The sequence below is a fragment of the Maylandia zebra genome, linkage group LG9, assembly GCF_041146795.1.
Source record: "Maylandia zebra isolate NMK-2024a linkage group LG9, Mzebra_GT3a, whole genome shotgun sequence".
In the NCBI taxonomy this organism is placed as follows: Eukaryota; Metazoa; Chordata; class Actinopteri; order Cichliformes; family Cichlidae; genus Maylandia; species Maylandia zebra.
In genome coordinates, this window is record NC_135175.1 from 20,973,996 (window position 1) to 20,989,932 (window position 15,937).

The 15,937-nt window shown below is 44.1% G+C and overlaps 2 protein-coding genes across 3 annotated transcripts; both read left to right on the top strand.

Moving 5' to 3' along the window:
• Positions 1-622: 622 nt before the first annotated feature.
• usp12a (ubiquitin specific peptidase 12a) lies at positions 623-8,881 on the top strand. The gene is made up of 9 exons (XM_004546690.5): positions 623-985; positions 1,970-2,050; positions 2,128-2,341; positions 3,669-3,904; positions 4,133-4,209; positions 4,684-4,767; positions 4,860-5,057; positions 7,826-7,904; positions 7,996-8,881. Exons 1-9 carry the CDS (start codon positions 938-940, stop codon positions 8,095-8,097), a joined length of 1,119 nt encoding a protein of 372 aa, XP_004546747.1. The 5' UTR covers positions 623-937; the 3' UTR covers positions 8,098-8,881.
• A 201-nt stretch (positions 8,882-9,082) lies between these two features.
• On the top strand, positions 9,083-15,897 carry gpr12 (G protein-coupled receptor 12). 2 transcript variants are annotated; one of them, XM_076888158.1, is made up of 2 exons: positions 9,083-9,341; positions 10,683-15,897. In XM_076888158.1, exon 2 carries the CDS (start codon positions 10,695-10,697, stop codon positions 11,721-11,723), a length of 1,029 nt encoding a protein of 342 aa, XP_076744273.1. In that variant the 5' UTR covers positions 9,083-9,341; positions 10,683-10,694; the 3' UTR covers positions 11,724-15,897. The 2 variants fall into 2 exon arrangements, with proteins under 2 accessions (XP_076744273.1, XP_004546748.1); XM_004546691.3 differs by lacking the exon at positions 9,083-9,341 and adding an exon at positions 9,660-9,859.
• The last annotated feature ends 40 nt before the right edge of the window (positions 15,898-15,937 follow it).

The following is a 15,937-nucleotide window of genomic DNA, read 5'->3' on the forward strand; positions in this document are numbered from 1 at the left end:
TTAATATTAAAATACAAAAATCCAAATTTTCCTAGTACTGAACAATGTTTCATTAATTTTTTAAAATTATTTTAGCCAAATTTTTTAATTCATAACCTGAAATGCCTATATAGGTTAAAATAACAAATGTAAAAATAGATCTGTATTGTGTTCATTAGCAGGGTGGATCAGTGAAACTAACTTTATATAGATAATATCATCTTTTTCACGTTCTTTCATTGTAGGGATGTTTAACTACACATCTATCTATCTATCTATTGAACTGATTGAATTTAGTTGATACCCTCCTTCCTCTAATTTTCACATTTTGAAAAGCCATCAGTGTGCAAGACTGAACCCCTTTGCGGGCCTGTTCAGGTCCCAGAATTATATGTTTGACACGTCTGTCATATGTGTTTTCTCGCAAATTTATTATTTGTTCCGGTAATTTTAACGCTAGGTATTTACTTAATTAAATTTGATTAAATTTTGTCCTAGAATGGCAGTCTTAAAATAAATTATTTGAAAAAAGAAAAAATGAACATAGAAGAACAGTTGTGTGCAACGCAATGAGGACTTACTCAATGGCTCTGGATGCAATGTAAGCATGCGCAACACTTGACTTCAGTCAACCTTTAATTTCTTCAGTGACATGGGCCTCAACAACACGTCACGTGATATTGCTTGATTTTTATTCGCCAGATAACTGCATCTGAGTAGGCATCGAAGAAATGTCATAATGTGTGGATACAATAGCCACAAGCTTTTTTATATACGCTGTATTGAAGCTACTCACTTCCGTGATTAAAGCTAAAACGGAAGCACCCGACAGAGAACGCTCTCGCGTTCTTGAGCAATTGGACCTTCCGTCGCGAGCTCCGCAGAATCTACCCTCACGAGGGGAGCCAGCCCAGTCTTGTCAGCGCGCTGCGGTGTGGTGGAAGATGGCGCTAGCCGAATGGAAATCCTAATGACAGTCTCCAAATTTGCCTCTTTTTGTACCATGGTAAGTGCGCGGCAGTCTCATACTGTTATTAGTCAGACTATAGGGTGGTACGGAAACCGCGGCTGCGCTGCTATTGGCGTTTTAAGCCGTGGAATTAGAAATGAAAGCAGTAAATTTTGCTGCCAGTGCTAGCCAAGCAGTTTTTCGTCTATAGCCCAGCCAAGCAAGCAGCCACCCACCGCCTTCTCCGCTCCCCGCTTTTTGTTAACGACAGTTGACGGGCACACGGGAATGCTTGCTGCTTTATTACTCATAGCTTGACGACTTATTTGGTTAACATTTCTCACAGCTTCCCCGGTGACAGTGCACCTGCTGCACCTGTGATTTACAGCTAACTAGCTAACGTGAAGGTAACTAAAGCTAAACCAGTGTTTCTGCTTGCCAGCAACTGAAACACAGCTGGATAATGGGTGACTTCCGAGGATTAATCTGCGGTATGTGACGGGAAAACAATGAGGAGAACAGACAAGTTGTCGTGGGAATCTGCCAGATAATATTAACGCGGGCAATGACGACATTGTTTAACATTAGCTGCGCAGTTGTGGACCCATTCCAGGTCCAGATCTACTCTGCACAGTTTGTTGCTGTCTGCACGGCGCGTCCTAGCCTTTCACCCGTACTAAATAATACCAAAGGGATACATATGCAGCCACCGAGTCATCGTAAACTTCAGAAACCTTTGAAATTGAACGTTTTCTGTTCTGAAACATGCAGTTTTGATCAGTTTTGCTTCTCGTGTTGACTTGAGTTGTGTCTAAGAACAGTTAAGGAATTATGACTCCTGGCAAAAAAAGGTTTAATATGAAAAAAGCTGGTCTTGGAGCTTTAAGCACCCACTGTTTTTTTCCATTTATAGCAGCATACATGACCTTGAAAATGTGAAGCTAAGACAGGATTTGCATTGGGATTCGGATGCAGTGTTGAAGAAAATTATCTGTCTTGTTTGAGGACAGTAAAATATTTGTCTGTCTGCTGTGTTTACAGGGCGCCAATGCCTCTGCTCTGGAGAAAGAGATTGGATCTGAGCAGTTTCCAGTCAATGAGCACTACTTTGGTCTGGTCAATGTAAGTGAGCAGTAACACTACCTGTGTTGCATCTGTACCTGACAAGTGCTCACATTGGGTTTTCCTCTTGTTTGTAGTTTGGAAACACTTGCTATTGCAACTCAGTGCTGCAGGCTCTGTACTTCTGCCGGCCTTTTCGGGAGAAGATCTTGGCGTACCGGAGTCAGCCTCGACGGAAGGAGAACCTGCTTACCTGTCTGGCTGATCTGTTTCACAGCATTGCCAATCAGAAAAGGAAAGTGGGAGTCATACCACCCAAGAAGTTTATCACACGACTGCGCAAAGAGAATGGTGAGAGGAACTGATCCAGACAGGGAGATTGGTGGAACAAAAAAAGACATTGCAGAGAGTGAAACTATAATTTGCTGACCTGCAGAGACAGCAAGTAGGGCTGGGCGATATGGCCTAAAATCCATATCACAGTATAATTTGAAGCATGTGCGGTAACGATATATATTGCGATATATTCTTTCCTTCTGTATAACGTATTTTACAAACTATAAGGCACACTTAAAATCCTTTAATTTTCTCAAAAATTGACAGTGTGCTTTATGTATGAATTGTGGTTGTGCTTACTGACCTCAAACAGATTTTATGTAGTAAAGGTGCACAGAAATCTGTCAAAAAATGTTTTAGTACGACTTTGGTAAGCTATGAAGCTGCACCGTTTGATGGACTGCCAGAGCATTACAGCTACCATAGTCAGGAGCCTTGCAGAGTAATCTGGGTCCAAAACTCCGTCTTCTTCAGGTCCCAAAGTCAAAGGAACACTGCGGCATCACTGAGAGTTACAAACTGTCTAAATTCTTTCATCTTTAATAAAATGATCAGCGTTGCTGCTTTACCAGGTGTAACAATTAAGTTTAACATCCAGGCATCCATGAAAACAGAATTTATTACATTTAACAGAGTTAGAAGTTAACAGAAAGTTAGCTGGCTAGTTTCCACCTAAACATGATATAGCATGTTCTGACTGAGAGATGTCTGAAAAAATTCAAACGTACAGCTCTGCTATCACTTCCAACATAAATGAAGACAGAAAACTAAACAGCAGTGACTGAAGTTGGACTAGCTGGTATATAATGTTGTGCTACGTGATCGCTAGCTACACAGCTACGTTAGCATAACATTAGCACAGTGAAGCTCGAGGATGAACGCTAACTTTTTTCCACTCGATGAAAGTTAACGTGAGAGTTTCTGGTGGTTAGGGACAAATGCAATCACATGGCAGGATCCTAAAAACGGACCAAACTTCAGTCAGGAGAACAACTGAGATAATCCATCCATCCACAATAAGAGGTTAGTCATTAATATACTGCACCAACATGGGAATAGAGCAGCTGCGAGAGAATTCAACATTAATGTTGAAAGTGGAGGAAGCTCAGGTTTTGGCTTTCCCCATATTCCAAAAGTGCTTCTCTTTGCTATTACTGCCGCCCGGCATAATTTGCAGATGATGTTGTTTGTAGCTGCAATGCTTTCGACCAAAACAATATACCGTTTATACCGCCCAACCCTGACAGCAAGACATCCTGTTGTTGTTGTTGTTGTTGTTGTTGCTTCTGAACTTGGAGAAATGCTAAAAATGCTGCTTTTTGTTGCGATTTTTATTCCTCAGAGCTCTTTGACAACTACATGCAGCAGGATGCTCACGAGTTCCTAAACTACCTGCTGAATACTATTGCTGATCTGCTTCAAGAAGAGAGGAAGCAGGAGAAGACAAACGGCCGCCTGGCCAATGGCACTTTGGACTCGCAGAACAACAACAGCAATGCCACACCTGCCCCCACTTGGGTCCATGAGATCTTCCAAGGCACTCTGACCAATGAGACGCGCTGCCTCACCTGTGAAACGGTGAGATTCTTCACTTCATTCTGACACATAAGGTGTCATATCATCTTAACAAGACGGTTGCTAAACAGATTTGTTCAATATGCTTGCAAGGATAAAGCTGCAGTGGCACCACAGAGCTTAGTTTTTGTGCAAACATTGTTTAACTTAAGGAATTAAAACCTAAGACCTGACTGTGTAGTTTAACAGTTATTCTAACCTTTACAAGTCTTTTTGTTTTTTGTTTTTCAGATAAGCAGCAAAGATGAGGATTTTCTGGACCTCTCTGTTGATGTAGAACAGAATACCTCCATCACACACTGCCTCAGGTAAAGCAACACTGCTGCATCAGCAATTGAAGGAACAGGATTAGTAGCTCCGTGCAACGATTGTGAAAAATGACACCTATTTGATGGTTCCAGGCTCTTAAAAGATAGCATTTGCTGCCTGTTTTCTTCTTACACTTCGTTTCTTTGGGTTTTGGACTGTTGGTTAGACAAAACAAAGCCATCTGGAGACAACAGGCTGGGCTCCTGGAAACTGAAATGGATCATTTTCACTGTCTTTCGATTGAAAAGATCAAGTAACTGCAACCATTTTAGATCTTTCCTAACACATCTTGTTGAAGCCCACTTAAGTCAGACTGAAGTTATTATTAACATTTTTGTTACCGGCCATTTCATGTCAGAATAGCTCCTGCAAAAAGGCCTGTTATTAACTGGAAGTGAGTCACACCCTGCATTTTGTTGTATTTTTAAATGTGGAGTTAAAATTGACCGATTTTCTCTTTTGATTCCTCTCAGAGGTTTTAGTAACACAGAGACACTGTGCAGTGAGTACAAATACTACTGTGAAGAATGTAGAAGCAAGCAGGAGGCACACAAGAGGTCAGTGTATAGGTTCATTTTTAATGTATGATTTTGTTTGTGGTTGGACATTTATATCCAGCGTTGCACTCGTCATTGTTCTTTTAATGTAGGATGCGTGTAAAGAAGCTGCCGATGATCCTAGCTCTGCACCTGAAGCGCTTTAAATACATGGAGCAGCTGCAACGCTACACCAAGCTGTCCTATCGCGTCGTCTTCCCCCTGGAACTCCGCCTCTTCAACACCTCCGGGGACGCCACCAATCCTGAGAGGCTGTATGACTTGGTCGCCGTGGTGGTGCATTGTGGGAGGTGTGTATGTGAACACATAACCGGTATAGAGAGATAAACACTTAATTCTTTGTTTTAATAATAAAATACATTTGAACCCGTAGGCTCAAGAGTAAAGTTGCATTACATCTGAATCTCATAGGGCAACATGTAGACTCTTGTGCATGGGTGGTGCAGTGGTTAGCACAGTTACCTTAGTTTGAACCTTCCTGAGGCGCCTGTGGTGTTAGCTTGCTATGTGTTACTACCTTTCTTCTAGCTACTCCGGTTTCCTCCCATGGTCCAAAGGCGTGCATGTTAGTAGGTTAACTGCTGATTCTAATCTGGCTGTAGAAGTGGAAATGAGGTAGATAAAGTAGATATGACAAAGTTTAGCTCATTTAAGTTTCCATCAATGCTCAGCTGTGTTCTCCTTTATGTCTGTACTGCCTTTGACCCAGTGTCACTGGGAGTTAGTCTGTCAGTGTTTATTCAAGGTGTTTCACTGCTTTTCAGCAAGTGGATGCTGAAACAGAGTCCAGTTTTCCACAGCTGTTTTAGGAATAATAGATTACACTTGAGTTTTTCTGTCTCCTGTCGAACTAAATTCCAGGGATGAATTCGTAGCATGACATTGATGGTCAAGGCTAAAGCCGCTGATTAGTCACAGAAATAAAACCGACAATTATATCATGCATCAATTTCTCTCAATTTTTTGTAAATTGGTTAGTCCGTAAATGTAAAGAGAAAGTAAATATTTCCATTTAATGAACATTACTCACTATTGAGAATGAAGAATGACACTATCAAGTCATTCTTAATTGGGGGTTCACTTTTCTACTCCTTATTGCCTTCTTACTGGGTGCAAGTGAAATACTTCAGTGTTTACCTTTGACAGGTGAACTGCTCATGATGTTACAGAGATGAACCGTACCAAAAAAAAACATCTGTCTTCCAAGTACAGTTTATATTGCCCTTTATCTCTTCCCAGAAAAGCAAAATAAACAGCAACTCTAAAATATATGGTAGTGGTCTGCCAGCTGTTCACCGCACATCCGCCACTTGTTTTTCCACCTGTCTGGACATACTTATATTTAGGGGTCATAAAATATCTTAACAGGCTTTTACTGCAAAACTTTCCAGGAACCTGAGTTGGTAGAAGCAACTGCATCAGCCACATAGTCTGCCAATCATTCTCTGTAATGGAAGCCCCAGGCTCTATCCCACTTTTCAGATTTCAGCACATTAGTTGCTAGATTTTACTTTTATGCATTATGCTCACCGAAACTTTGTCAAAGACCAGAAACAAGGTACACCAAGAGTCTTCCCCCAGCAAGTCAGCGTGCCCTCCTTACCACAAAAACTAACTAACAGACTAAAACCAGGAATACAGTGGGTGTGTGGATTCTCTGATTTCTTGTCCTCATCACTTGCTCTGTGACACAGCTAACATAAAAAACGGACCCCGTACCGTTTTTGAAAGATGCAACACGGGGAGCCACTTCTGAAATGCTCCATCAGCTCTGGTAGCTGCGATGTACCTATACCCAGAGTATTCCTGGGAAACTCTAACCCTCAATGTGATAAATCTTGGCCTCACAACCCACAGGACACTGTGTACTCCAATGTCCGCTCTCTGACAGGTCACAGCTGTTTCAGAGGCACAAAGGAGACCTAAACAATAACAATCAGGCTGACACTTTTAATAACTGGTCTCATAATGATGATTCAAAGCTTGCATTGTTAAGCTTGCCTGCTTAAACTCGGCAACATTAAGAAACATCAAATTATGATAGGTTTTCTAACCCTTTCCTATCATTTCGTCAGGCTTATTGCATCATAAGAATAGAAAGTGTTACATCAAAGCTGCACAGGTGAAGCTGAGGTTAGTCGAGTTAGACAGAATTAATAACTGCTTTCGATTTCAGTTTTATACAAAAAAGGGCTTGAGGCGCTTCCTGGCATATTGTTGTACTTACCAGACTTGCTTGCAGTCGTGTTAACATTTTCATAATTAATAGTTAAAGCTTTGATTGTACCCGTCTTGGCACTTAGCAGTAGAGAAGTGTCTGAAAACCAAACAAATGCAGATGACTCACTTCAAGTGAAGAGTGTTGATTTATATTGAGTGTTTTATATACAGAGTGTTTTAATCCATTAGTGCTTATAAATTGGTAATGTAGAAGTCATTTCTTACCCTTTCTCTCGCATGCTACTGAATCTGTTGTATTATTACAAACCTCCACGTTGAGATGGTCACTGTTGATTTTAGACTTGTGCAGTGAATCTTTGCAGAGTATACAATGTAACTAACGTATGTAAGTGGTAGATGTACGCCATAGCCTCGATGTCCTCCATTGTTCTCTTGGGTTTGTGTTGCATACAAATTATGTCATTGGGCTTTCGGGCCACCTTTCTATGACAGCCCCACCCATATTAAAGTGGTACTCAGTCATAATGGGGAAAATGGCTCAAACTGAGTGGACCTGAGTAAGTGCTTGTTGGGGGGAAAAAACTCGAGTCGTTTTGGCAAATCTCCCTCCATCAGTTTGCTGACGTCTCTGTCCTCATATTGAGGTGATGATTGTTATTCTTACTGATTCATTCAAAAACTGCAGTGGAAAAGTAGCTGGAAATGCACAGGAAGAATTAACAGTACCGAACAGGCTAATCACGAGGTTTTGTTACATTTCCAGGGAGTTGGATGTCAGATTAGGGTGTAGTTTTAACACCGAAATATAAATCTCCTGTCAGGCTTAATGGTTAAAAGTGACTTTGCTGAGCTAATGTGCTGTTTTATTTCTCTTCAGTGGTCCAAACAGGGGTCACTACATTGCCATTGTGAAAAGTCACGACTTCTGGTTGCTGTTTGATGACGATATTGTAGAGGTGAGCGAGTTTATTTGTGTGTTTGTGTGATTTAGAGTTCACTGTAAGCCTCTATTTCTAAAGAAAATCATTCTCCATTTCTGTTCCACAGAAAATCGATGCACAGGCCATAGAAGAATTCTACGGTCTCACTTCTGAAATCTCCAAGAACTCTGAGTCGGGCTACATCCTCTTTTATCAGTCCAGAGACTAAATTTGGATCCTTGTGTGTTACTGCATAACCCAAGAGAAATGCTCTGTTTCCTCTCCGTGGACGGCGGCAGACTTTAAACGCACCACAGCAGCCTGCACGGTGTCATACCTGTCTGCACAGCTGTAATCCATACCTGTGCTTTTTACACACTCGGCAGTGCAGCTCAGCTGTGGAAATTCCCCATACGTACCAGCCTGACCCCGTCCTTCCTGCCCCTTCCACAGCCCCCCGCCCATGATCCGCTGCTGCTGCTGCTGCTGCTCGGACAATAAGACGATACTGAATGCAAACTGTGTCAAGATTGTTTTTAAAAAAAGAAAAAGACTTTGAATGAGGGTTGTACAGATGTTTGTTGGTTGTATGAGTGGCGTTTTAGTTTTTGCTTTGGGTGTGGGTTGAATGGGTATTTAATAATTCATATGATGTAACATTGGCCTGGTGTCTTCACCCCCCACATTGTGACCTGGAACGTACTGAGAGAGGATCATGGATGTAAAGGAAGATCAATTGTTGGGGGGAGTGGGTGGGTGTCCCACATAGAGGACACACCAGGCTGTGTATTTCTACAGTGTACAGAATGGTATTTGTATAAATATTACAAGAAGATAAAATTATCATAGGAAAATGTTAGACCTTGAGAAGACGTATTAACACTATGGTGCACTTTTGATACCGTTTTGTAGGTGTTGGCAAGCTTAATGTGAGGGTTTGCTTGAAAAAAGGCCTGTTGTGAAGCGATCATTTTCTGTTTTAAAGAAAAAGAAATAAAGCCAGTAAGAATGAGGCTGGGTGTGCTCCCTTTTTCGAGTCCCACAGGTGCACACTGATGACTCATATGGGGGACTCAACATCGCCCCTTAGTGGTGTTACTTGGTATTCCAGCTTTCCCGCTACAACAGGAGCTATTTTTAATCCATTCAGGCCCAAAAAGACAGGTGCCTTTAAAGAAACGCGCACAGCCGTTGTTACCCCCTGCATGGTCAGTTAAGTGTAGTCAGGTGTATTCACCTCCCCACCCGATTCACTTCACACGAGGTGTCTCTGAGGCAGAGGTGCAAGGGGATGTGACAAAGAAGATGGAGGACAGCGGGAACGGGAGGAGGTTGGGTGACACACATCTGGGTAGCTGTTAATAGCACAGACGGGACCAGAATAGCAGGGCGTCGCGGGAGGAAACCGAGCCTCTGCATCCAGCACCTTCACGCGTGAAACGAGTCGGGTAGCAAAAAGGAGACAAAAGCCGGGTAGGGGTCATAGAAACTAACAAAACCCTGCAGATCAGGTGATCAAACCTCATGAGATTAGGATCCAGTGTTGCACTATCATATGTGTGCTCTTTGCACGGAAATCGTGTCAGAAAAAGCGAACCGTGCCGTACTAGAGCGCAGACACCTGTACGCGCGCTTCACACCTGTCTTTGTCCTTGAGACGCCACGGACTAGACACATTTAGCTCTTTAACTGAGTTTAGCCGGTCTCTGGCAATCTGGCCCATTTGGGACTCCTCCTCCTTCATCACCCCTCCACCCCCCTCGCACTCACACCTCCTCTTCATCTCTTCCACCGCTGCTCCGCTCGCTGCTCCCTGCACAGCCGCAGTCCACAGCGATGCGCCGTTAACGGCTGAGCCGCTCCGCGCTCTTTTTCTGCTTCCATTTATTCCCCTCTCCCGAGCTGCGTCTCCGTCCACAGTGAGATACCGTGGAAATGTCAGGCTGTCGTTCTTCAATTTAGACCGGGAAGTCTCAGCTCACAGAGTCAAGGTAGGCTGGGTGTGGAGGCGCATTATTGAGCATCCTTGACATGCATGGAAAGATGCCGCCTGTGTGTGTGCGTGTGGTTTTTTCCTCCCCCTACAGCATCCTTTTGCTGACGTGGAGCAGCCAGTGTGTTTCTTATGCAAGGTGCACAGGATAAAACGGCACTTATGGTATGAGAGGAAGAAACAAGCAATTCCTGAAATAACGGGTGCGGTGTCTTCTGTTGTGGAGAGCGGGACTTGTCTGTGAATTAACTTAATGCTATCGCCTCTGGTAGTTTATCGATATTTGGCTGTCTTGGCCTGGGATTTTTTTCTGCAAAGCATGCTCTGCTTTATGTTATCCTCTTGGGATTTTTTTCTCTTGCCACATTAAAAAAATGTTATAATCTCCTTAGCAGTCACGGGTTAAATTCCCAAAGGAAAATACCAGTTAGCCGTATGGAGCAGCGTATTTCTTCAGCGCAGGCTTTTATTGTTTTAAAAGGATGAAAATGAAAAATACAGATTTTTCTTTTATTTAATTCAAGCAACACTGAGGTAATGTGAGGGTTTGCTAATTTGCTCCTAAAGTTCTGTGCACCACCTGCACTGTATATAACCTTGACTGTCTGTGGAATGAGTTACCCTGGGTCTTAACAGCATGGATTGAGATGTACGATGCAGACAGTACTGATGAAACAGCCCCTGTTTTTGTCTTCCCGTGTAAAAAGCCCAAAACATAGAAAAAGAGGCACTTGTGGCTGGTTTATATGATGCTTCTTCTTTTTGGCCATAAAAGTATGCATAACATCAGAGTGACCTGTATTTGTTTTTGTCAATTTCAGACGGGGGGCACAATGAGTGAAGAGCCACCAGTCACCCCCAGCTGGCTGGCTCCTGATTCCACAGCTTGGGCCAGTGGAGGTGGTGGACCAATGGACAACAGCACCAGCCTGGGGACGCTTCCACCCGAAGACTCCCTGCGGCCCAGCCAGCTGCCGCTGCTGGTCAACCCCTGGGACATTGTGCTATGCTCATCTGGGACTCTGATAGCCTGTGAGAATGCTCTGGTGGTGCTTGTGATCTGGCAGAACCCGGCGCTCAGAGCTCCCATGTTCCTGCTGATTGGCAGCCTGGCATTGGCTGACCTGCTGGCCGGCCTGGGCCTCGTACTGCACTTCACCTGTGCCTACTTGCTTCGCTCTGATTCAGCCCAGTTGCTGACTGTGGGCTTGATAGTGGCCTCATTTTCTGCTTCTGTCTTTAGCTTGCTGGCTATCACTATTGACCGGTACCTATCATTGTATTACGCCCTCACCTACAACTCAGAGCGGACAGCGGCCTTCACCTACACCATGCTTGTGCTGCTGTGGGGCCTGTCCCTTTGTCTAGGCCTGCTGCCCGTCACAGGGGTCAACTGCCTAGCAGAGGCGGCTACATGCAGCGTGGTGCGGCCGCTGACAAAAAATAACATCGCCGTGCTGTCTGTCTCCTTCTTGCTGCTCTTCGGTCTCATGCTGCAACTCTACGTCCAGATCTGCAAGATCGTGATGCGCCACGCTCACCAAATCGCCCTGCAGCACCACTTCCTGGCTGCCACACCCCACTACGTCACAACCCGAAAGGGCGTGTCCACCCTAGCCATCATCCTGGGTACTTTTGCTGCCTGCTGGATGCCATTCACTGTTTACTCGCTCATCGCTGACTACACGTACCCGCCGCTCTATACCTACGCCACACTGGTGCCTGCCACCTACAATTCGGTCATAAACCCGGTCATCTATGCCTTCAGGAACCAGGAGATTCAGAAGGCGCTGTGGCTGGTGTGCTGTGGCTGTGTTCCCACCAGTGTGGCCCACCGTGCACGGACTCCGAGTGATGTCTGACCAAGCAGACCCAGGTGGGAAGAAAGAGAGGCAACCTGGGTCAGCTCTGCTCCTCACTGGATCTTACCAGTGCCAAAGAGAGAGCAGCAGCAGAGGAGGTCCGGGGCAGTAGTGGAGGGCTGTGGCTTGAGCTCTGGCCTGGAGATGTCATTGGCAGACGCAGATTGGTTAATCATCCACAGCCAAATGGATGCATGGATGGATGGCTAGATGGCATTTTTTTCTTTGATACACGTACCACAGGGCAAAGTATCTCACTGTCTTCCCCAATAAAGACCACTATCGGGACTTCCTCCCGTTCAACCCATGCCACACCCTTCCTCATGTCTGCAGAGAGCACTGAGTGCATCACATGTTAAAGGCAGCAGCTGTATATATAAGACATGCATACACTAAGCGGAACCGGACCACTTGAGGACATGTGCTTATTTTCCACCAACAGGGAGGAATTGTTAGTTTGCGCCTGCGTGTGTGTTTGTGTAAAAACCTCACGGCGCATTAGTTTGTGATGAGCGGAGAAGGAAGGAGGGAGGGAGCCGACCGCGGCTCAGTACGCAGGCATTTCCACAGCAAAGCCCGTCTGGAGCAGCAGCAACCCGGCAGCTCTGCTGCTGCACTCTGAACGTGCGTCGAAAGCTAAACAGCCGCGGAGAGCTATAAATAGACCCGGAGCTCTCTGATCTGCGCCCTGCGTTCTCAACGGAAAGAAATCAAGCCGCTCCCTCTTTCTTTTCTCCCCTCTCTCATGTTCTCATCCCTTTTTTCCACCCTTTCTGGAGGTATTTTAGTTCAGCTCGCATCTCTGAAGGCCAAGACAAAGCACTTGAGAGACTTTCCCCATTAGCCCCCTCTTTCATTTTTTTATTAGTATGGATGGAGGCATCAAACCATATAGAGGCCTGTTGGATTAAATAACATGACTACATACCTCTCCTCCTCCACCTCCTGAGGGGAGATTTACATTTCAAACATATAAAAGAAAAACAGCTGAGGAATAACATGGGTGGTGAAATTAACACAGCTGATCAAATAAATGGAACCAGAGTAGCAAAATTATACTGTTTATTTTATTTGATCATGTTTCCCTCCCGAAGAGCCTCAACCTCATTAATAGGTGTGCATGTAATGGCCCGGTTTAATTTGCATGCAGGTCCCTCATTGCTCTTCCCGAGTTCAGTGTGGTAGGTCACACAGGTCGCTGCAGGCAATGTGCCGTGGTTTCCTGATGTCGCCATGACCCAAATAATTGTGTTTATGTATAATATACCTCACATTGAAAGAGCTAAAATCATTGCACCAAGGTCACAGGAGAGGTTTTTGTTTCAGCATTTTGCTTCAGATGCTCTGATAATGATCATTCCACATCACTCCTCAGCTGCTCTGAGTTAGTTCTCCAGAATATTTTGGTTTAAAAACAGGTCTGCAACCTTCTCGAAATCGTCAAGTCCTTATTTCCTATTCAGCAATAACTAGCCTGTGATTGGTAGTTATTTTTTAGACGCGAAGCAATACTCAGACAGCAATAACATCCGCATCCCACCGCGACTTCTTCCTACAGAGTCAAGTACCATCTTGGCGATGTGTTGCAGAGAACAGGCTCAGCGAACTACGAGTGATGCTTCAGAGATACATCTTCAAATGGATGATAGACACATAATCACTCCCATGGCTGAGGGAAAAGAAAAAAAAGAGGATGAAACTACTCATTCATCACAGTGACACCACTGCCTCATTTCTCCACAACCCTACATCGGTCTTCAATCATTTATCACACCGGGGTGAAAATGTGAACTTTCTTTTCCTGTTGCCTCTGCCTTTTGTGAGCATACGAACTGTCCGTCCTGAGTTTTGTAATCTCAAATGTGTGATTTGGGACTGTTTTGCATGGTCTCTGGGTGTGTGCATGTGTGTGAGTGTGATCCATCAGCTCAGCAGACCAGAATCTGTCTCCTTGTGTGGGTCAGAGGGGGAATAATGTAGGTCTGAGACATATCAAGTCCTGTTGACCTCTGACCTTATAGGAATATGCTGTAAGTCTTCCTGTCAATTCTGAAATAAGTGGCCTCGTTATGTGTTTGTAGAGCTTCTTGGAAGGAGATGGGACTAGGAGGTGGGTGCAGTGGCTGGAGGGAGCTCCAGCACCTCAAGCCAAAGTGAAACGGACTCTAAATGAACTGGGATCCTAGTCCTGCTGGTGTCTTCTGTCTCCTCTATCAGTAATATTTTACTCTACGTTAAACAGTTTAGTCTGGTTGAGGCAGGTGTCCGTTAAGTGACCTCTGAATGATCCTATGAGCTAAAAAAGGCTACTTCCAAATAAAAAGATAATGTCTCTTCTTTCCTTTCTTGCTGCTTCCCCCAACTCTCAGAGAGCCTGATTTGTGGGGCTCCCAGTATTAATCTTTCTGGCCTCAGACCAGGTGGGATCAGTGAGGAAAGTTAAAGGACAGCATTTCCAAGCATTGGAGTGTAGCCCTTGTATGTGAACTTGTGCACAGTGTCAGACTGCACCCTGTAGTCATTTGATTAGCACCGACAGGTCAGACTGGCACACCACAAACCATCACAAACTCTTGTTACTTTACCTTTGAAGAAAAGTCTATTTTGTTATATTCATTGAGAAGTTCTATTTTTTTCCACTTCAGTCTGGCTTGACTTCTTTCGGATTCTGATGTTGTCTTGATATATTAACCGCGCTGTAAAGCCTTTTTCTGAATGTAGTATTTATCAACTTGTTTAACCGACTCTCTCGACTTGTGTGTTTCTGTAAATTAGGCATGCCGAAGAGGAGGGACTTTATACCCACCGTGCATGGTGCTACCAAAGCCAGTCAAACTACAGGATGAGTTAAGGTTGCACCATATTTTCAGTGACATTTCTCCACTTTGGCTGTTAACGTGGACTCTTTGTTCAGTTAAGACTTTACTTTCCTCGCTTCAATATGCACCAGTTTGTCAAGGCTGGTTACAGGATGATTAGGAAGGCTTGGGTAAGCGTATGGGAGATGTTTTGGTGGTACGTGACTTTCTCTCATTGGTGAATGTGAATCTCTTGTGTGCAGCCAACAGTATTGTTGAGATTTTCATTGTTGAACATGTGAAAAAGGGCTTTGTATCCAAGAAAGGCAAACGACTGTGATGTTGGATGTAATACTAACCTGTAGACGCACCTGTTAATGTACCCAAAGGTTTCACGGTGTCATAGTACTTAAGGTTGTGTACTAAACAGCGGTTATTTTTGGTGGGTAATGTTGCCAGTAATGGGCGCTTAGTTAAGCAGGAGAAGACCTAATTTAGAGCTAAATATCAAAACACTCAAGGGTAGGGATGGGCAATTAATGCTCCCAAGGGGAAACCTGAGAAACTGAGACTGTTGTGGAGGGCCCCACCCTGCTGCCAGGGTACACCCTGGACATGTCAACGTCAAAGGATAAATTGGAGATAATTTACCTGAATTTCAGAGTTTTCCGTCTATATATGAATCCCACTGCCCCACTACAAGCAGTTTGTTCTTGTTTCTGCGCCCCACCTCTCCTCTCTTTTTCAATTAATTCGTCGCTCATTTGTACATGGGGTTCTGCCTGGCTCGGGAGCCACCGCCAGTGCCCTTTGTGGCCTTCCCGGACCATATCCTCAATTCATGCTTACGCCATATACCGTTATCTACTAGAAATGCTGTCAAATCTAAATGAGGATATGGTCCAGCTTAGTGATATTATTTGAGCAGAATTCAGCAAATTGGTTCAAGCTTCAACAACAGTCCCAGTTACTCATGTGATCCCTTAGGAAAGGTAATTGCCCAGCCTTGCTCAAGGGTCCGCGAATGTGTGGGTATGTGTGTGTGCGTGTGTGTTTTAGGGTTGGGTTTGGAGATAGGGGCGACACCACGGAAACGGTAAGAGGATCTTGTGTAAACGTATGCGTAGTTCTCGATGTGAAATGCACTTTATTTTTGGGGGGATGAAAATGGCACAACAATTTAAGTATCTGCAAAATATAAACGATAATCAACATGCACTAACTTAACTGAGATATTGTAAAAAGAAAAAAAACACATTTGTGTGACCGTGCTGTCTATTTTTCCAAGGTGTTAGTTGTACTTTTTATTGCTTTGGTTAGTTCACTCAACTGAGAGATCTTGTTAATTTTGTATTAAAACCAAACATGTGCTGTGCATAAAACTCCTGCCTGGACTCCCTTTGTTCATCCTTGCCC

Excerpts from the sequence above, each read along its gene's own strand:
- usp12a (XM_004546690.5), top strand. The coding sequence starts at position 938 with ATGGAAATCCTAATGACAGTCTCCAAATTTGCCTCTTTTTGTACCATG. Across the intron at positions 2,051-2,127 it reads ACTACTTTGGTCTGGTCAAT|TTTGGAAACACTTGCTATTG; the intron begins GTAAGTGAGCAG and ends TCTTGTTTGTAG. Across the intron at positions 5,058-7,825 it reads GTGGTGGTGCATTGTGGGAG|TGGTCCAAACAGGGGTCACT; the intron begins GTGTGTATGTGA and ends ATTTCTCTTCAG.
- gpr12 (XM_076888158.1), top strand. The coding sequence starts at position 10,695 with ATGAGTGAAGAGCCACCAGTCACCCCCAGCTGGCTGGCTCCTGATTCC.